Here is a 21,142-nt window from a genome sequence, read left to right on the forward strand (position 1 = left end):
GATCCTCCTCAGTTTCTTTTGTCAAACATAAAGACTTTAAATCACAAGTCTTATGCACATCTTTTGTGATCCCCGAGTCAACGCTTCAGACCTTTGGTTCTACACAGACAAAGCGCAGGACCTATTGTGTAACACGTGGATAGCCTGCCACCTAGTGGTCAAAACAATAACAACGCCATAAATCGTGAATGTGATAAAACTGTGGACTTTCAAAATAGGTAATCCCAAATATTCTTGTAAAAATTATAGAAACGTATGTAATACACACGTTAGTCCTGTTATTATACTTTATATGTGTGTCTACGCCTCTGGGATGATGGTTCCTGCTGTGACGCCACATAGGAACCATCGGCTGTTGCTTGTTTCCTCAGGTGGAGCCGGACGAGTTGGCGGAGGAGCAAATCAAAATGGCGAGCCAAGAGGAGTCAGTGAGGGAGTTCGTCGCTGTGACCGATGTTGACGAGGAGAGGGCCCGCTTTTTCCTGGAGTCCGCCGGCTGGAACCTGCAGGTACGTCTTCTCTTTGCTTTTCCGCCGAGTTGCGGTTCAGCGTTGTGCGGCCAGTCCCGAGGAAACGGTGGCAACATGTCATGTGTCAGTCGGATAGCTCGCCGGCTAACGCTAGTCCTTGTTGCCGGTAATTTGTGCAAGTCATCCTTTGACAATGGCCCGGTCGCTTTCTGTCACCAACAACCCGGCTGCTGTGCTGCTCGTCAGCCGACGCGGTCTTAGCTTCAAGAAGTCCCTTCCATTTCGTCTCATTTAACATGATCTGCCGTTAAGTGTGGCTGACGCTAGACTGCGTCCATTGAGCCATGCTAGCTAGCGTTAGCCTGGGTTATTGTTGGTTTAACCTAGCTAACAACTTCGGTAAGCTACTAATGCTGTTGAAGTGAGTGTCTGTAGCCAGGAACATGAAGTCGGACACTTAACCACTCGTATTGTAATCCTAATGTGAGTGAGATACATAGAGAATGAAACCGAACGACTGTTGTGATTCCTTTTCTCTCCGGTTAGAAAGAGAAAGTACATGAGTCAGCTGCGGTGCCATGTTGTAAACATCAGTCATGAAGAGAACAGACAGGACATAGTTACTGAGGTGATCACACGTGTCACCTGTTAGACAGACGGTGAGATGTCAGGACTTAACAAATCAGGGTCTTGTTTCATGAAAACATGTGAGGGAAAAGTCAGTGATATGTGTCAGAGGAACCCTGTTAGAGAGAGAACATGTTTATTTATTTATGTTTCATTGAGAACCAAAGACTTGAGAGAAAAATGCATCAAAACCTGTATTACTAATTTCTCACCTTGTGTTTTGATGTATGCCTATGAAGTCCCTACCCCATTAATTAATATTAATCTAAAAGATTATACATACACGTACTTTCATTAAAACCTCCACTAATCTTTCTTGTATAGTTTGTTTATGCCCTTAACAAGTTCCTGTTCCCAATTTATTTAACACCTGCAAACTCCTTAGAAAAGTAAAACTGTAGGAAAAAAAATACCAGAACAACATTGAATACATCTCTATGTCTTTGGAGAGAAACAAATGGCTGATAATGCATTTGAATTTCTTAGAATATAAACATAAGAGTTTTCCAGGTGTTGCAGTTGGTGGAGAATAACTGATCTACTACCCAGCATGCACTGTGTTAAGATCAGTGTGCATCATGTTACGTCAGCACTGAGCAGAGCCTCGTTAAGTGGAATGCATCTGTTGACTTGTCACCTTTGTCTCTTTACAGCTCGCACTCGCCAGTTTCTTTGAGGACGGAGCTGATGACGACATAGTGACGCTCCCTCAACCTGAGGGAGGCTCCTCAGTCTCACGTTCTGCAGGTCCAAGGTGGGTTTGTATTGTCTTTTATTAATTCTCTGCCACGGTATCCACATCAGTACAAAGACTTGGCTCACTCCTCATCATATTTATAATTTAACGACATTCAATTAAATGCATGAACCCGGTGTATTTCTTTATATCAGCTCGCAGCCCAGAGTGACGTCCTTCAGAGAGCTGATGCATGAGGCAGAGGAGGAGAGTGACGAGGAAGAAGGTCAAAGGTGAGTTATATTTCCTGCATTGTCTGTTTGTTTATCAGTAGTCTTTACTTTAACGGTAGGGTTAGAAAAACATTCATGGCCCTGGTAGAGATTGAGTGTCAACCTTTGAGTGAATCAGGGATTGATATAGACGCTGGGACAAATATATAAATATAATGACTTCTTTGTGTGTGTAGTACCAGTAGCTCTCGTTGGGACAAAGTTCTAAAGTTTTACGAAGCGTTATGTCGGGGCTCTACATCCACAGTGTTTGTATGGTAGAAAGTATCACTCAGTGGGTGTTAGTCCAGAATGCACCAAACTATTTTAGGTTTCACCTCATTCATTGTGGACAGGTCGTTCATGTTTTTTCTGCAGCATCAGCATATTGTCCTGCTGGAGCAGTGCAGTGGTCTGGCTGTTAAGGGACTGTGTGATGTTGCTAATGGAATTTGTTCATTTAGATTGCAGTCCCTGAGCAAGCTGAACTAATAAACATTAATTGTTAGTTTAGAATCTTTTATACATAATTTATATTAGGGCAGCATGATGAATGGAAAAGTTATCTTCTTCATGATGTCAACATGGGTGATATACGTAATGCAAAAGACAGCTTGAACTGCGATAAATGGTGTTGCCTTCATGCTCTCTATGTCAATATATTTGGCCAATCAGATGGAGCCCTGCTCCCTTAGATAATAAATTAAAGATATTCATATCATAAACAGTTTTTTCGTCGGCTGCTCTCTCTCTATATATCTCTCTCTGTCGCTAAGACTATGCTGACGTCTCTGACTATTTTCCTTATTTGACTTAGTTGATCATTCATTTTATATTCCTTAATCTCTACTCTGTTACGTGTTCTATGGAAGAATTCCCTACTGTCTTGATTCACCCTCCTATGTCTCCCTCCAGGTTTTTTGCAGGGGGATCAGAGCGCAGTGGGCAGCAGATCGTTGGGCCTCCTAAGAAGAAGAGTTCCAATGAGGTGGTGGAGGATCTTTTCAAAGGAGCCAGAGAACATGGAGCTGTGCCTCTGGAGCGAGGTGCAAAAGGTCCAGGAGAGACCAGTAAAGCCAAGGTAAGAGAAAGCTCATCAGAGCAATCTCTTAATAGTAGCTGAAGTTTGTGTGTATTTAGATTTGGTTTGGGCAATTTTATGACCGTCTTTTTTGTTTATAATTATCCTTCCTCTTGGTGATCAAAATCCCATTGACTCATATTGTGTTTTTATTATCACCTCATCACCCAGCCCTTTTTGGGGGGAGGTTACAGGCTAGGAGCAGCGCCTGAGGAGGAGTCCGCCTATGTGTCTGGAGAGAGACGCGCCGCCGGCGGCAACCAGCAGGATGTGAGTGTACATCCTGATGGACTTTTTTCAGTTATTGTTTTGTATCAAGTACCTTTGGCACTATGAGACACCATAGTTAGGGGCAGGCACCGGTACTTACATGGAGGTTACATACTGGACCGACTAAAAATGTTGATTTCAGTGCCTCGTTTTGGTGCCTGAGGTCTTTACTGAAGCTGCCTGCTCACTGGCAACAAAATACATCACCATACGTGGCTAGTTAACATTAAACGTAACTCTGGTAGCATCATACTCTACATGGTTCTGGCAGCACATAACTTTAGCCTACTGGTTAGCTAGTAGTCTAGCTACCTCCGATTCGAGTTGACACGACAACCAAATTATTAAGGCTAAATGTTCAAAAGTGTGGCTGTGTTTCATGAAAAATAATTCCGACACCAGGGACGTACAGCAAATGTTTGAAAACAATTCAGTGTAAAGGGAGGAACACGACAAAGTTAATGGGGCACCGAGTGATGCACAGGATGCATCTGAAAGCAGAGGGATGCTCCGTGTTTGACTGCTTGTGTGACCCCATTCCAAGCGTACATGTGACCAAAAATCAGTCTTAACATTTTCCTTGAGTAGTTCAAGAATTTATGAGACACTATTTAACACATTGAATAACAGCCCAACATTTTGTGCGCACTCTCTGCTACGCACAAGATGAGTGTTAAGTGACCAGAACAAACCTGATTCATGATGCAACACCATTGATTCATAACTAAATAATTATGATCGTCTGTGTGAAGAGCGACAGGGACGAGCAGCCGAGCACACAATCCTAGAGGAAACGTGGGAATCCTAACCCTGATACAATCCAAAGCTAAAAGTTCATGTAAATAATAACCATCCTGTTTGATCGTCTGATTGAATATTCTATTTAAAATTGTTTCACAATGATGACAATTTCAATCAATCAAATTGTATTTGTATAGCCCATATTGATTGATTAGAATAAACACTTTGTAGCATAAAAGAAAGGTCAATGAATTGATGGATTATTCTCAGTATTGGTCGAGTATCTGATGAGAAATATAGTATATCCAGCAGTCTTGTTGTATCATAGTCCATGGTCAGCAGCCACCACGATCATGATCCACCATCACAATCGGATGCCACTATAGTCCACATTCATTGTGCACTGCCGCCGCCATCAGGATCCACCATCAGCTGCCACCTCAATCGTGGTCCACCAGCACTATCAGATGCCAACACGATACAGGATCCGCCATTATTATTACGATCAGCCAGCACGATACAGATTCCGCCGTTCAGGATCAACCATTACGATCATGATCTCTGATATGTGATCCACCATCATAATCCACGATAAGGCAAAGGGACTCCGGGAAGAAGTCATGTCAGTAACATGTATTAATGAGATATTATTTTCTTTAACGTGGTAAGGATGGAGTAGAGGAAGGAGAAGGTCTATCAAAATGAAATGGGACATTTTGAAAAAGCAGCTGTGCTCACTAGAAACTAGAAAATAATAACCAGATTGTTCGACTGAGGGGAAAAAGTTTTGTGGATAAGCAGAATACGTTTGCATGGTTGAAAAGAAAAACTCTTTCTGACCTCAGAGCAAGTCAGAAATCATTTACTAGATGCAAACTGTCTTACTGACAATATATGGTCTGAAGGCCATCTCTTTCCCACCTCTGCTTATAGTGAAGGTGAAGCTTAATAAATCTGAGATGATAAAAAAAGGTCTAATGATTCTAAGATACAAAGGCTTTCATTCAGTTTGTGGTTTTTAAATTTCAATAGTTATTTACAGAATGGGCTAGAACTAAAGAGAAATTATTTTTCTATAATTCTTGTTCACAATCAGGTGGGCAAACGCATTAAATACGCATCAATTAAGATTAACGTTAATAGCTGGTTACTTTATCACACTGGCTTGCTACCTCATATTTGTCTTGAAAGCCCTGAACTTAAGTGTGTGTGTGTCTGTTTTAGGTTCACGTGGTGCTCAAACTGTGGAAGACAGGTTTCAGTTTGGATAATGGAGAACTCAGAAACTACAGCGATCCCGGAAATTCCAACTTCCTCGAGGCAATCAGAAGGGGGTGAGAACACTCTGCCAACTACATCTAGGTTACACATATGGTCATCATAGGCCTGAGAAAACACACTGTCTGTTATGTTTGTGTGTGTGCACGCATGTCTTTCTTTATTTATGAGGGTAAATTTTGGTTAAATACCATCATTGTGAGGACATTTTGGCTGGTCCTCACAAATTCAAAGGGTTGTTTGAGGTTAAAGACTTGCTTTTAGGGTTAGGGTATGTGGCTAGTAAATGCATTATGTCAATGAGTGTCCTCACAACTATATTTCACCACAAGACACCATTTTCTGCTTGAACAGCACACATTAGCAACACTGACAGCATTCAGCCCCTGTTACTGTTGGTTGTCACCCTGCAGAGAGATCCCCCTGGAGTTGAGGCAGCGGTCTCGAGGGGGCCAGGTCAACCTGGACATGGAGGACCACAGGGATGAGGACTTCAGCAAACCCAAGTTGACTTTTAGGGCCTTTGGAGGTGAAGGACAGAAGTTGGGAAGGTGAGATTGATGAGTCTTTTTTTTTCTATTTAACATGGTTTGTGAATCTTTACAGTTCCAAAAAGCAGCAGCTGAATTCAGTGTAGGTAAAGGCTGGCAACCCAGTCTTACTTCATATGGGAATGAATCATCCTAATTCTAGGTCTTGAATGTCAGACGATGTTGTTATTTTTATTCCAAACTCTTGTAGCACCTTCAGCTCTCAATCAGAGTTGTCTGTCCTGTCTAAAAATATATCAGCATACATTTCAAATAGCACATGTGCTTTACGTTCTACACTTTTTTGTATCGAGTGAATACAAATCTAATATCCACTTTGTGCAGCTTCTTTCATTTTTAGCACAGGGATCATATTTTATAGAATTAGATGCCAACTTAGAATTAATTAAGTAAAGAATACTAAGCAACTTTACCTGCTTACAGCAAAGTGGATGGTTCATCTTTGAGAGCAGCTCAGGACAAATCATTTGTAAGCTCAAAGCAGGAATTAATCATGAAAACCCTTTTAAAACCACTGAAAGCAGTTCTTGGCCTTACACAGGATCCAAATATCTTCTTACAAAGTTTTTAAGTTCATATTTGTTTGAATAAAGAAAAAATGTTAAAGCTATTGTCTACAGTTGTTAAGTTCATATTTATAATAAAATTACCAATAATGTACTTTTATTGCACTTTAAAAAACGTAATTACCAAGTACAGAAATGATCAGTTGAGAGAACTCATATTAAAAAACAACATTCCAACATAAAACAAAATATTACATCTGACAAACTGAAATATTTATCCTGGGTAAATACGATCCATCATGACCACGACTCGACAAAATATGAAGTGTGATCTTCTCCCCCCCCTTGTAGTGCCACCCCAGAGTTGGTTACAGCTCCGTCCTCCGCCCAGCAGGACCAGGCTGCCAACGAGGTCCAAGCCAGGACCTCAGTGGCCCTCGACCCCTCCCAGCCCGTCACCAACATTCAAATCCGACTGGCTGACGGTGGCAAGCTGGTCCAAAAGTTCAACCATACCCACAGGTGACTGTGACAGAGACTTGTGTTCCTGCATGTTTACTGTGCCCTGATAAAACACCACGAGCAGCAACTTATTGCGGAGAAATTAACCTATGCTTGTGTCATTGGAGCAGCTGCTTACAAACACCAAAGGTCAAAGGAAAAGTGCATAAATCAGTAAATCATACTGTACTATATCCTAACCGTACATGTCGCTGTTTCCAGCCATGTCCAGCTCTCTCACATATCATTTATAAAATAATTTGGTCAAGATGCAAGCAGAATTACCATCGGCCAGTTACTATTTACTTTAATCGCTAATTTTTTTCTTGCTCAGTAATCTGACAACATACAGTTATGACTATGACAAAACCTGATGCAGTTGTTGTTTTTTATTAGTTGATGTTTGGGTTTGGTTCAGATGGGTTGTCTTCAGCTTTTTATCTTGAGATATTTGAATCATCAATCATCTCGATCATCAATATATCTACATACATTTTTTTTTTTATGCCAAAAAGTAGATACACAATTTGAGCACACACCTCCATATGTTAGAGTTTACGTTCATAGAGGGGATGGGGTTAATTTTACAGTGGAAGAATGATACAAAAAACACAAAGATTTGGAAGCTCTGTATTAAGTTCATTAAAAATAATTGATATCTTACCGATTGTAAGGAGTCCAAGTTGATGTTGTAGTAACAAAATGTTATTTGAAGATCTGACTATAGCCATTAAATAAGAACCCTGCATAACGTATTGTTGTGTCCCTCAGAGTGTCTGACCTGCGCGAGTTTCTGGTCGCGGCCCGGCCTACCATGGCCGCCAGAGAGTTTGTTCTCATGACCACCTTCCCCAACAAGGAGCTGACGGACGAGAGCCAGACACTGCAGCAGGCCAACCTCCTCAACGCCGTCATCGTTCAGCTGCTAAAGTGAAGTGCGGAGAGTGTAAGGTCAATCCCTGCTGGTGAGGCCGAGTAGTGCAGCCACGTGAAACCTGCTGCCCCTTCTGAGGGAGGAGAAAACATGGACTTATATATGGACTTCTAATTTCTGAGTTTTGTTTTTCTAAAGTCAAATGTAACATTCTGCTCCCCCCCCTACCCCCCCAAACACCACCACCACTCTCACCCTCCACCCTTGCGTGGTCTGTGATGGCACTAATAAAGGGGGGAACTTAAAAACCTTCCTAAATCAAGCAGAGAACTCTCAAAGATCTGGAAAGCTGCAGATGCTGTTGCTGAGTGTGGTCGTGATGGGGACGTGTTCCCCTGACGGTCTAATCCAAAAACGCAGCAGCAGTCCAGCTTTCTGAGGAGCAGCTTGGTTGCAGAGATGGCCACTAAACCTGGCTCTTTTTTTCCATTAACTTGCTCCCCTCTTCTCCTTTTCTATTAACCTTCCTTTGGCCCTTCAGCTGTGTTAACTGTCAGGTGCTGGAGCCCTCACTAGACCACAGGCAGAGTCCCAGTTCCAACCGCACAAACCAGAACCACATAAGGAATACTAGTCTTATTAAAAGTACATGTTGACAGTGTGGTTTTGTAAACGTGTCCTTTTCTCTCCGTAAACTCTGCTTGGAGAGAAAAGTACAACGTTGTCACAAAACACTTTTATCTTTTCATCCAAACTAACCAATACCAGTAGCCTTACTATCCTTTATTCACCTACACAAACACATTTGTTCAAAATCAAGATGGAATTATTTTTTTAAGCTACCTTTTTTCCCTCTTTTCTCTTTTCCTTTACAGATTGTAAGATTGTCCCTGTTACACATTTTGATATTGTGTAACATCACAGCTGCACATGGCTTTTTTGTCAAACAGAAGATCATGTAGATTGTAAACTCTGGTTTGTAGTAGTGGACTCCTATGACACACTGACATCTTCTATGCATCCTGGGGCAACACAGAAATATGTTTGGACCTCCTGGTGAAATAAATCCATTTTATGGTTGATGTATAAAGAACTTAATTGTCTTGTGTTTTTGTTATAGTTAGAACAATGGCATTTAGACCATATGTGAAGTGAGGAGCATGGATTCCAGATTTTTAAGAAATGTAACTGATGCCTCTCAGGCCCTCCCATCAGTCCTCTTTCAAAGCTATGCCCCCAAAACACATGAACATGCAGTGTTCAAAAACTGCTGGAAGCCGACTTGTACATTACTTGCCAGATAGTTTCTGACTTTAGTTTCTGACACTGGTTATGTCTCCAGTTTGTGAAGACTCATCCAGAGATGTGTGGGCAGGGTGTGCGAGGCAGGTACGCCATAATTGGAGGTGTTTATTACGATCCTGCAAGGTCCGAAAGACATCGCCTTGTTTTCCCCCAGAAGATTTTGTTATTGCTATTGGGACATGAAGAGGCTTTCAAATAATAAGATAAAGTGTTTCAGAAACAACTTACCAACTCTACCTTGGCACAGAGCATGTTGAATCATTCATTGATCATTTAAATGTTTCTGTTGTGTTGGAGAGGGACCTTGTATCTTTGTATTCACATTTCCAAAATATCTCACCATTGATTAAGAGTGTATGCAAATAAAAAACACCAAATAGGTTGCTGCATCATAATTCAATAACCCAATTATCACCTAATTTGTTATATACCTGGTGTTTAAGCAAACTTGAAGGAAAAAAAGTCAAGCTAAAATCAACACGGATCCTTAAACCATGTTTTAAATCCGTCTTGTTTATAAGAACCGTCTTTTACTGCATAATCTTTGCTTGAAAATGATTTATGCTTGTTCTCTCCAGATAATGTGTGAGGTCAGTTTTACTGAACAAGTGTTGGATTCTTACAAAACGGTGAGTTTTAAAAGAAATATATTAGCTCTGATATTTAACCAAATGCTGTGGTTTTGTTGTACAGTTTTGCATAGAAGCAGTGCTGACATTTTCATAGTGTCTATGCTGCTTAAAGATCTTATTGAGGGTTTTCAACTGTGAGCATATTACCTATGTATATCAAAAATCTTTGGTTGAAGAAATGTGACACAGTCATGTAGTAGAAGAGTTAAAGCAGGTGTTTTAAGCTGCTTTCAGACATGCACTGAAATCTGGAGAATCTCCCAACATTTTCCGGGGAGGGCCTGTATGTGAAAACACAAATGCCTGAGGGAGTGGCTCTGCAGTTTCTCCTGCCAGCCCCCTGTTGAAAACTCTGGAGAGTGTCCTGTGAGAAAACAGCAAGAGAATTCATTGCAAGCGAGTGGGGGTGTTGTTGATGTGTTTTTTTTTACAAAGCAACCTATGCAAAAATTAAAAAAACTAAAAGAACACATCTCAGGGTGAAAAAGCAGTGCCTTAAATACAGCAGACATTGATGAGAGCTTTTGACCCCTGCTTGTTCATTAAACCTGAACTCTTGCTACATCTTTTCTCTACAAGTGTCGTGCTATTGGGTTCTCGTTTGCCATTTTGTGTACCTTTCTACAGAGTTATTAACTTAACAAACTCAGTCTGACCTGCTATGCTGGATGTTCAGTGACACCTCCAGTTACAATCCCACTCTCACAAGTGTTTTTCTTCCTTCAGTTTGATGTATTTTGAACCAGCACTTATCTCCTTGCTTGTGGACACTAAGGGAAAATTCAACTGACCAGGTGTCTCATTGCTGTGGCCTTGGAAAGCAGGGAGTTTGCTACAGCGGATGGACACAGCAGATAGACAAAGAGGAGGGTTTCATATCTTTTTCATATTACATTTTATGAAGCACCTCTTTGTATAAGTACTGGCATTTTGAACTTGCAGCCCAGTTGTTCCATTTTGATCACCTGTGCTTGTTGTATAAACTCTGCAGAGATAATTATTATCAAGACTCAAAAGCAACTCCGGTCTGGGAATTTCATTATTTCAAATCAATCATTTCAAATCAATTCAAAAAAATAAAATGCACCAACAAAACTGTGTCGCTGCAATTAATGAGTATTGTGGGGAGTTATAAATTAAGAAGTTAAAATGTGAAAATAATTGACGATTCTAAGAATAGAATAGAAAGTGAGTGGCTAAGATGCAGGTGTTGCTATGGCTGCACATTTGCTGTGGTGATGTGAGGGCCTGCTGGGACAGTGCTGTGCTTTGACTCAGAGTGCCTCACCTAGAATAGCATCATCTCTCTCTGCCACTCTGCCTGCTCCCCTTGTTCACTCTCTTTTCATTAGTTTTACACTGCAGTGGCATCAAGGATGGCCTTAAGCAAACTGCAGTCACCTCAACCTGAACCTTAAACAAAATCTAACCTTAACATAAACCTTACCTTGACCTCAAAAATGTCTTCACCTTTAAATGTGTTGCATTATGTTTGGGGGACAAGGAAGACCAGCCCCCTTAATGTAAGTGTGTAAACAGATTTAACATGAGTAATACTTGAACCACACACATGCACACACTGGATAGTGTCACAATGTGCACACTGCCTAGCAGATATCAAGTTAGTTGCAGATAAGGAAGAAAAGAATAACCTTTCCCTTGTGCCTTCAAAATAAAAGCATTTATCTCACCTACCGCTCCTGTCAGTCCCCAGAATCAATCGATCAATTGATCAAAAAGAGACATTTTACAGACCAAGACCTCCAGGGGCCCTAAAAGCCTAAGGATTTATTACATATCCTTTAGGTCTACACAATTTGATTCATTACAAATATACACCAATGCACTCCTGAAGTCCAGATGAAATCAGAGTAGAAATCTCCGCAGATACACAGAAAATGTTCCATCCCTAACCATAAGGCTAGAATCAACATAGTTTGTAAATTATTTTAATGGTTATTTAATAAACAGGAAAAGTCCCACTTGTATTTCCTGAGGCCCAAGGTAATACTTTCTAACAATTTAATTTGGTCTAACTGACAGTCTAATCCCACAACACGTGTTTACTGTCATAGAAAACATATCTATGGTGCAGAGTGAAGTTAGAAAACTTTGTGTTCGTCCAACCTTGTCTATCCACAGTGAAGATTTTGAAGTCAGTGTTTTTCATAAAATGAAACTGAATTGGCTTTATTACTGTCCATGTGAGAAGTTTGAAAGCTTTACTTAACCATTGTTATTTACATTACGTGTCGGCTATTTCAGACGTCTGTGATCGACAGAATCCTCCAAACCAAGTTCACAACAGCTGTAGTTTTTGCGAGGATACTCTGTGTGTTATCTGCTGTGTCTGTCCGTACGCGGTACCAGTTGGAAGAAAAACAGCACCAAATAAGGGTTCCATCCTTGGAATTGGAATTATATTTTTATTTTTGGGTGTATATATTGGATGTATATATGCAGTCTATGGTATATACATACGTTACAGTGCCTCCTGGTGGTTGACATGCCTCTGTGAAGGTTTTACTTTGGAGGTTACGACCGGAAGTGGTGTTGTGTAATATGATAAGTAACGCTGGTGTCCCTGCAGAGGAGAGAGAGAGCGAGAGAGAGAGCGAGAGAGAGAGAGAGAGAGAGAGAGAGAGAGAGAGAGAGAGAGAGAGAGAGAGAGAGAGAGAGAGAGAGAGAGAGAGAGAGAGAGAGGACAGCGGGGGGAGCGCGCACATTTACAGACAGGCTGCGGGAAGAGGAGTGTCGCCGGGCGCAGGGAGAGCTCCACAACACACCGCCTCAAACATGGGAGTCGAAATCGAGACTATAACCCCGGGTGACGGTAATGCAACTGCACAAATAATATAATAATCATAATAATAATTATCATAATTATAATATAATATGGAAACCGGCATGTGTCAACCACTAGGCGCATGTTTGCACTTCTCTGTTTTCATGTAACTAATACAGCCGCAGAAAACACCGCCTTAATTGCCCGTTATTCCTCTTTGGTCTCTCCACAGGAAGGACTTTCCCCAAAAAGGGGCAGACGTGTGTGGTGCATTATGTGGGTGAGTAGTTGTGCGTGCACGGATCAAACTCTGCTGCACATTTCAGCCCGTGCACTTGGGCATTTTTCTACTAATGCAGGCCGCTCAAGTGGAGTGACGGCCGCGGGCAACTGTCTCCTGCAGCCGTCTGACAAATACCCAGGCATGTGGTAATCCTGCAAGTGCCCCAGCGAGCACCGTGAATCCCCACGGGGACGCGGGGTTGTGCGGGTACTAAACGCCGTGCAGCGCGTTCAACTGTGCGATCAGACATTTATTTTGCAGGCAGTGGTTCCTCAGTAGGGCAAAGAGTAAAATGACTGTCAGTCAGCGGCATGAAGATTTAACCCCTTCAACACACCATCACTCTCTGGAAGCACATTGGTGTTCACGGTATGTGGAGGAAGATAGTGGTGTTGTAGCGGTGGTGATGGTGATGGTAGTGATGGTGATTATGACGCTGATGATGGTGACGGTGGTGATAGTGATTATGATGGTGATGGTAGTGATGGTGATAATGATGGTGGTGATGGTGACTATGATGGTGGTAATGTTGGTGATGGTGGTGATGGTGACTATGATGGTGGTAATGTTGGTGATGGTTGTGATGGTGTTGGCGATGTTGTCGACTTAGATGATTATGATGAGACACTACAGTTTGGGCCAAAGGGTTGTGAGAGACAGACATACAGGCAGAGAGAGACAGAAAGAGAGAGAGAGAGAGAGAGAGAGAGAGAGAGAGAGAGAGAGAGAGAGAGAGACTAACATAGAGAGGGAGATAGATATTGAGGGAAAGAGACAGTCACCTCAGACAGACATTCAGCTCAGACAGACATCTCAAGCAGACAGACAGACAGACACACAGACTGCTCAGACAGACAGACAGACAGACAGACAGACAGACAGACAGACAGACACGAAGAAGACAGCTCCGACAGACAGACAGACAGACAGACAGACAGACAGACAGACAGACAGACAGACAGACAGACAGACAGACAGACAGACAGACAGACAGACAGACAGACAGACAGACAGACAGACAGACAGACAGACGCTCAGACAGACAGACAGACAGACAGACAGACAGACAGACAGACAGACAGACAGACAGCTCAGACAGACAGCTCAGACTGACAGACAGACAGACAGACAGCTCAGACAGACAGATTTAAAATCCTGTCTGATTTCCAGCGCCTCTCTCTTTGTTGGAGTTTCTGGGTGGGGGGTTAGTTGAGCGGATTATAAGCGTCTGGGCCACAGAAATAATGTCAGACTTACTGTAATAAACCTGTCACATTCCCTCAACACACACACACACACATACAAACACACATACACACACACACACACACACACACACACACACACACACAATATTTAAATGTATATGATTACACTAAATAATGTAGTGGCTCATCTCAGTCGGATTCTATAGTCTTCTCTATGGTAGATATTTTAAAGGACCAGTACTAGGCTATATCTAGGGAGGCAACTAAGGCAGATCATTTTGATAATTTGAATATTTTAACAACATTCTCAGAATCACTTCCTGTTTGAAAATTTGTCATCAAAGTTAAAGCACAACGTTTGTTTTGTTACTGCAATTCTTCATATCAAGCTTAATAATTATTATTTAACTTTGTGAGCTGGAGCTTTGGTCTGAAGATTGTGTCAGACTTATATATGAGCCACATGTGTGAATAGTTATGAAGCAAATTCAGTTTCATTTTATGAAAGACGTAGACTATAAAATCTTCATTTGAGGTAAAGCTCAGCACACTATATCCAGCACACAAACAATAAAAAGTGACAGCATATTGTATAACTGTTAAAGGACTCACAAATGACAAGGTATCATTCTGAAGTAGAGCTTTAACACAGGACAAGAGAACATGACATTACAAACAGGCAGGTTCAGCACAGGTACTCCATTAGTGTTGTATACAACACTATTTGAATATAGAACCAGTAAGGAAACATGTAGCATCTGTAGAAAATTGGGATTTCAGATGTCTTTTCAGATGTCTTTTACATCCTTTACATGTTAGACATTTGTCTGCATCTATTCCTTGTTCTGCAAAGCTGTTCTCAGCCTTCTCTCCTGGTCAGACAGACATAACTCTCACTGTAATACAAGCCTGAGTTGAACATGAAGTATACGATCCAACTTGGGCTGTCCTCAGTGAAATATGTTTTTGTATTTCTTTTAAGGTATGAGTCTGCATTCTTGTTTTTTTTTAATATCATACAAACTACAGGATTTCCTCTCTGGGCGGTATCCCTTCCTGTCAGCCCACAAAGCGGCCTTAAAATGGGACATGAAACAGGATTGTCCCTTACACAAGCCTTTTGAAATGCAGCACATGTGAAGATGAAAACTTGGATTTGCTGTATTTTTTTTGAAAGGCTCTGTCTGCAGGAAATGGTTGATGTGAGAAAATGTCAGCGCTGTGTTGTGTGATGGTGAAGTGGGAAAATCAGTGTATTGATGCTCATTGCCTTTGATACTTTGGTAGGGCCTTTCAGCTCCTGCACATAATTCCATTGGATAATATCTAGATGTCCAGAAGAGGACAGAGCACCCACTCCACTGCCTGGATTAAAGGCTGCATCCTGCCAGACGCCCCCTGATGTGCCCAACAACACGTGCAATTGTTGCACCTTCTCCCTTCTCCCACACACACTCACATCACAGTACACTAAACCATTACACATACATGCAGCCTTTCTACTGCTAATGACAGTAATAGTTCTGGCATAAATAGTCTTGGAGGGGGTGCTATTCTGCGGATTGATGCTTGCGATCTTCCAGACTGTCACACTGAAACCCACCCTGCAGACAGCTGCAGCGGTTATTCTGAGATCCTTGGAATCCCTTCATTTGTGCTCTCAATATACACAGAGCAGGGAAGGCGGATGTCAGACCAGCTTGGAGACATATTTGTTTCCTATGTTTTTTATGAAATGTTATTGATTTAATGTCTTAAGGCTGAGGTTTTCTGCACAGGCGACCTGTATTGTTCAGGTGTAAGAGCTGGATTCTGTCACCCTGTGCAGCTGCTCGATGTTTTGTCCTGACTGTACCTCTCTCTGTCTCCTTGTTCCTAGGCTCCCTGACAGATGGACGCAAGTTTGACTCATCCCGTGACAGGGACAAACCTTTCAGGTTCAAGATTGGCAAGCAGGAAGTCATCCGAGGCTGGGAAGACGGAGTGGTGCAGGTGGGCTTGAGAGCATGAATCATACATGTGCATCTAAAATGCACATATATTTTGATGAATCTGATTTTAAGGATTGTGAACTGACATAGATTCTGAACTCAGCCCACTCAGAGTACACCTGACATTCTACAGTCACTGTATTTATGCCACCAGTACACAGAGATTGAAGTAAACACATTTTGCTGCTGATGTTGCTGCTGAAATGTATTAATTTGTAGACACGGTTCCATTATCGAGTTTTAACGCAGCAAGGTTTTCATTCACTCTGTAAACATGGGGCCATACAGCCATGGACACAGCTCTGTGTCTTTCGCACTCAGCCGTGCAGGCCAAGTGGCTGATGAATAGTCCTGCCTGTGTGAAGGTCCTGTAGATTCATGGTGGCTTGGTGTCTTAGTTATGTTCTGTTTGTGGGTTAGAACATCACCTTTAAACTCTTTTTTCACTATTACTGTACGAGTCTGCATCACACAATGAACTGTATAGCTAATATCTCACATGTTATTGTCTGACACCTGTTGTCTCTCTCTCTTTCTCTCTCCTGTGTTTGTATCGTCTGCTTCCTCCTACCTCCAGATGAGTGTTGGTCAAAGGGCCAAATTGACCTGCTCGCCTGACTACGCTTATGGAAACAAAGGCCACCCGGGCATTATCCCTCCTAACGCCACCCTCCTCTTTGATGTTGAACTGCTGGGTTTGGAATGAAACAGATCCAAAGCCTATTTTCTTTTTTGTGTTGTGTAAGTAATTTAGTTTTAGCTACAAATCACTCCGTTCTTGGGTCATGCCAGAAAGTGGCAGAGCAGAAGTCATCAGTGTGAATTAAGGGATGACAGAGCCTTAGGGTACATCCACACTACTACGTTTCCATTTGAAAAGGCCTCTGCTGCGAATCCATCTGGTGTCCACACTACTATGAATTTTAAAGCCACTAAAATGGATAAGTTTAGAAAGTTGCGAGCCATTAATTATTTTGAAAACTGCAGGGCTGCATTTAACCCTGGATGGGCAGAAACAGAGATGTTTGGAAACATTGACATTAACACTCCCGGTCGCTTGGTGATTGGGTCTTTTTGGTCTCAACGCAGCCCTTGCTGATTCGTCAGGCTCTACCACATGACCCCCATCTGGAAGAAAATTCCCGTCATTAGCCTTGGCTACGAGCATAGAACACAAAACATACATGGATTACAAGTGTTACTGATCCTGTTGTCTTTGATATCAACTGTTGTGTTATCAAATTCTGCATTTTGGAATGAAACAACTGTTAACCTATGCAGGAGACAAGTTATTAAATTTCCTGTTAATACTGGCACACACATGCCCAGTGTACGCGAATGGTTACACGATATGCATTTTCAGGCAAGTTAAGTTAGGGATTAAAACTGATAAAGATCTCCAATGCTTATGATGACAGAACGTTTTAGTTACAAAAAAAACCATAGTAGTATGGATATACCCTTAGTGACATTTTGACAACTCATAAAGCTGTAGCTGGTGAACTAGTGTATTGCAGTTTGGCCATTGTTGGTGAACTAACAGTTAACACGTGAGCAAGGAGCATTTTAGAGCTGGTCAGTCAGAGGCCTTTAGTTTCTGTTTCCTCTGTACTGTGCTACTGACTCTTCCCTGGTGTAACTGAATGTGACTGACTCTGCTTTAAGCAGCCTCTTGACTCTGTGTTGTTGTGATGGGTGGAGGAATGATGGATGGAGGGCCTGTTTCTAGCTTCTCTTTCTGTGAAGTCATATGTTATCTTGATAGAAACAGAATAGTTCTGTTTGACATTTTCACATTTTATTCAACAATATCAAATACATTCATAATTGTGATTTTCCTGTAAAGCTTTGATGTGTTTTTAAAAAGTCCTTACTAAAAAATGGTCAAATGACTAGAAGTTGTCAGGGACATTGAACGTCACCAAATGTAAATAAGACAATCTACTCTTTAATCTCCTTTGATAGCCCCAGTGACTACATTTACATGGACACTCACATTCTGATATTAACCTGAAAAATAGTCAAAATATTACTTTACCATGTGAACATCACTTTCAGTTAACCATAACCTGAATAAGGTCAGACTCGGAATAAACGATAAACAATTAAGATGTGCTGTATTCTGACCTCAGTTATGTTATGTAGACATGTATAATTGTTAATCATATTATAACGTCCTATTTGAGTTTTCACAGGATTTAGCATGTATTGTCAAGCAGTTAACAACTGCTTGACAATACATGTCCTGGTTTCAAGTGTAAACAAGTACTAGGACTTAATTTGCTCTTTTCTATCTAAATGAGTAAATGAAACAAAAAAACTATTTCCAACTAATGTTAACATCATAATCAGAGTAATGTCCAATTCAGAATAAGGTCAATAGTCAGGATTTTGTAGGCCAGGTAAATGTAGTCAGTGTGTTTACAACTGTTAGTAACTTTCCAAGAGGAATGGCCTTTGTAGTCTTACCTTTAGAGGTAAGACTCTAAATCAATCTTCAAGTTAGAAGCTAATGATAGTGACGTTCAATTTAAGCATATAATAATAACTTTATTATATAAGTGTAAAGTGCTGCACAACAGAAAATAATTGGTTAGAATACAGAACAATATAATAATGGTTATAATACGATAAGAGATAAAAGACCATAAATAGCCTGGCACACCAAGTTCATTTAACGGTAAATTGAGTGAATAGGTAAGTGTTTATTTGAGACTTGAAAGAAGAGATCTCAGACAGCCTTATTTCCTCAGGTGATTCATTCCAGTGCCTTTGGGTCGTGTTGGCAAATGCTCTCACCACCCGAGTTTTCAGTCTAGATTCAGGAAGTTACAGCAGACCCTTGCCTGATAATTGCAAGTTGAGCAGGTAAATAGGGAATTAAAGATCAGAGATATACACTCTTGTATGTCCCATCAACTAAGCCAATGGAACACCATTGTATTTTAGAAAAGAAATGAAACAAAGGAACTGCACTAATGCATCAGAATGTACACTGGTCTGTGGTGCCTAACAGTGACCTGAAGCGTGCTTTTACTTGTGCGTAATCCTCCTTTCCTTTCTTGTTGTCTTCACAGGTGACTTCCTACCTGGGTGACTTGGAGAGAAGCTATAGGAGAGTCTGCATTTGATTCTATAAGAGGCTTGAGTCTATAGTTCCATTACGTATTTCATCAAACTATGAAAGTTTGTGTTCTTTTGTCTATGTGACTGAGTTCATTCTATATTTTCCATCATATCCTTCCTAGTGAGAAGTATGGGCCATAACCTCACAACCTCCATGTTCTCAATCTTGAATTGTTTTGGATTGCTCTTTACTTTTCTTTTTTTCTTTTGAAGTGCTGGTTGTGCATGGTTACACTGAGAAGTACAAAATAGCATTGAACCACTGGCAGCGATAGTCATCCTTAATGAGTCAGTGCGTGTCGGTATAATCACGTTTGAGAGCTGGTGGTTGTTATATTATAGAAACAAAATAAAGCGCACTTAAGAAAATGAAAAGCACACAGCAAGTATCCAGCCTAAAACCAGATCAAATGCAATGAGTCTCAGTTAAGGAGATGAATTTACTGGCGACCTTGAGTGAAATGTCAAGTCATGGGAGGCCTTAATGGCAACTGTGCCCTAAATATAAAATATAGTGCCACTGTGTTTTCATTCTCTTTTAAATTGTTAACTGAAGTGAGAGCTCCAGAGGGGTAGTTGACAAAAAGTAGAACCAGTCCCAGTTGTAGATAGCTCTAATGTGTGCCTAAGTATTCTCACCAGAAACATGGTTCATACCTTACACTGTCTGCATGTTCAAGTGCCGATGGAAATCTTAGTATGTAGACGCTGAACGCTTTGCATCCGATTTTGCGTTTGTACCGCCTTCTCATCTCGCCAAGTCTTTAAACCCCATTTAAAGCCATACACAGCTCGAACAGTGCACAGATCGGATTTGTGGTGATGCACAACAATTGGAATTTTTTTGTCTTAGAAAAAAGGGAAATGCTTGAAATTTACTAAAGGGGGTTGAGGAATCAATAAAATTGTGACCTCCCCAAACCTTATTTTGTGTAACAACTTCAACTATGTATTTTTCCGATGCCAACTTTCTATTTCTGAGAATCAACAACGTTAATGAACATGTAAGCTATGATGAATAATGATGCTCTTCTTTTTCTTTTGTATTTTGTTTTCCTGCCAGGGTCAGTAAAGTACCACGCTGCCTACCCAACGTCTGTGTGGTTGTAGAAAAGAAATGCTGACACACAGGCATCCTAGCGGTTTTGTATCTCAAATGAATAGTTTTAAATGGAGTTTAAATGAAGGAACACGCTGGCCTGGCTGTCAGATATTGACTGTGGCTGTCGATGTTACATATTGGCCAAGCTGCAATTGGTGTGGCAGCAGTCCACCTCTGTACTGTGTAGTTATGTGCTGATACGTTACTGTATGCAGGCTGAACCAATGATGACGTATTTAAAATAAAAGAAGTACTCTCCACCTGCCTATGGTTGATTTTGTTCCTCATATTTTCTCTCAACTACACCACATATTTGAGTTATTAGAAATGTGCCACATACAGATTTGGCGTGGTCCACCCTCACATGAGGCCTAACACAGTGCAACAATACTCTACTCTACATTTTGTAGTCAATATTTTTCATACAATGAAAATGAATTTGTTCTGTTACTGTTCACATGTCTGGCTTAAATATGAATTTGTAAGATTTACTTAGCTGGTGTTATTTTTTCATACATTACATGTTGCCTTTATCAGAGGTCAGTTAAACAACCGACAGAACCTTCTGGTCCGAGTTCACAACTTTTCAAATAAAAGCTCTGCAATTCAGACAGATATAAAGCTTGTCAGCAACAAGACCAACATTGTGCTTTTACTTTGATGACAATTAGCTATTTAGGAAGTGACTATGAATGTCGTCAAGATGGATGTTAGTACCGACAACTATTGTGTTAGTCCGATATAATGAAATAAAAATAATACAGTTTTAAAATGATGTGGCAGCAATTTTTAGCACTGCTGCAATTAATCCGAGGAAGTAGAAAATTCATGTTCATGACTGAATGTGTTGCTATTCTGATGCA

General features: G+C 41.0%; 2 protein-coding genes across 2 annotated transcripts; both read left to right on the top strand.

The window, feature by feature from the left end:
- The first annotated feature begins 396 nt into the window (after positions 1–396).
- On the top strand, positions 397–8,940 carry nsfl1c (NSFL1 (p97) cofactor (p47)). Its single transcript, XM_061074401.1, has 9 exons — positions 397–509; positions 1,751–1,851; positions 1,989–2,066; positions 2,961–3,126; positions 3,298–3,396; positions 5,362–5,471; positions 5,829–5,966; positions 6,824–6,994; positions 7,745–8,940. Exons 1-9 carry the CDS (start codon positions 408–410, stop codon positions 7,905–7,907), a joined length of 1,128 nt encoding a protein of 375 aa, XP_060930384.1. The 5' UTR covers positions 397–407; the 3' UTR covers positions 7,908–8,940.
- A 3,581-nt stretch (positions 8,941–12,521) lies between these two features.
- On the top strand, positions 12,522–20,539 carry fkbp1ab (FKBP prolyl isomerase 1Ab). The gene is made up of 5 exons (XM_061074961.1): positions 12,522–12,617; positions 12,802–12,849; positions 15,940–16,052; positions 16,629–16,792; positions 19,129–20,539. Exons 1-4 carry the CDS (start codon positions 12,581–12,583, stop codon positions 16,755–16,757), a joined length of 327 nt encoding a protein of 108 aa, XP_060930944.1. The 5' UTR covers positions 12,522–12,580; the 3' UTR covers positions 16,758–16,792; positions 19,129–20,539.
- The last annotated feature ends 603 nt before the right edge of the window (positions 20,540–21,142 follow it).

This window comes from Limanda limanda, chromosome 7, assembly GCF_963576545.1.
Source record: "Limanda limanda chromosome 7, fLimLim1.1, whole genome shotgun sequence".
Taxonomy (NCBI): domain Eukaryota; kingdom Metazoa; phylum Chordata; class Actinopteri; order Pleuronectiformes; family Pleuronectidae; genus Limanda; species Limanda limanda.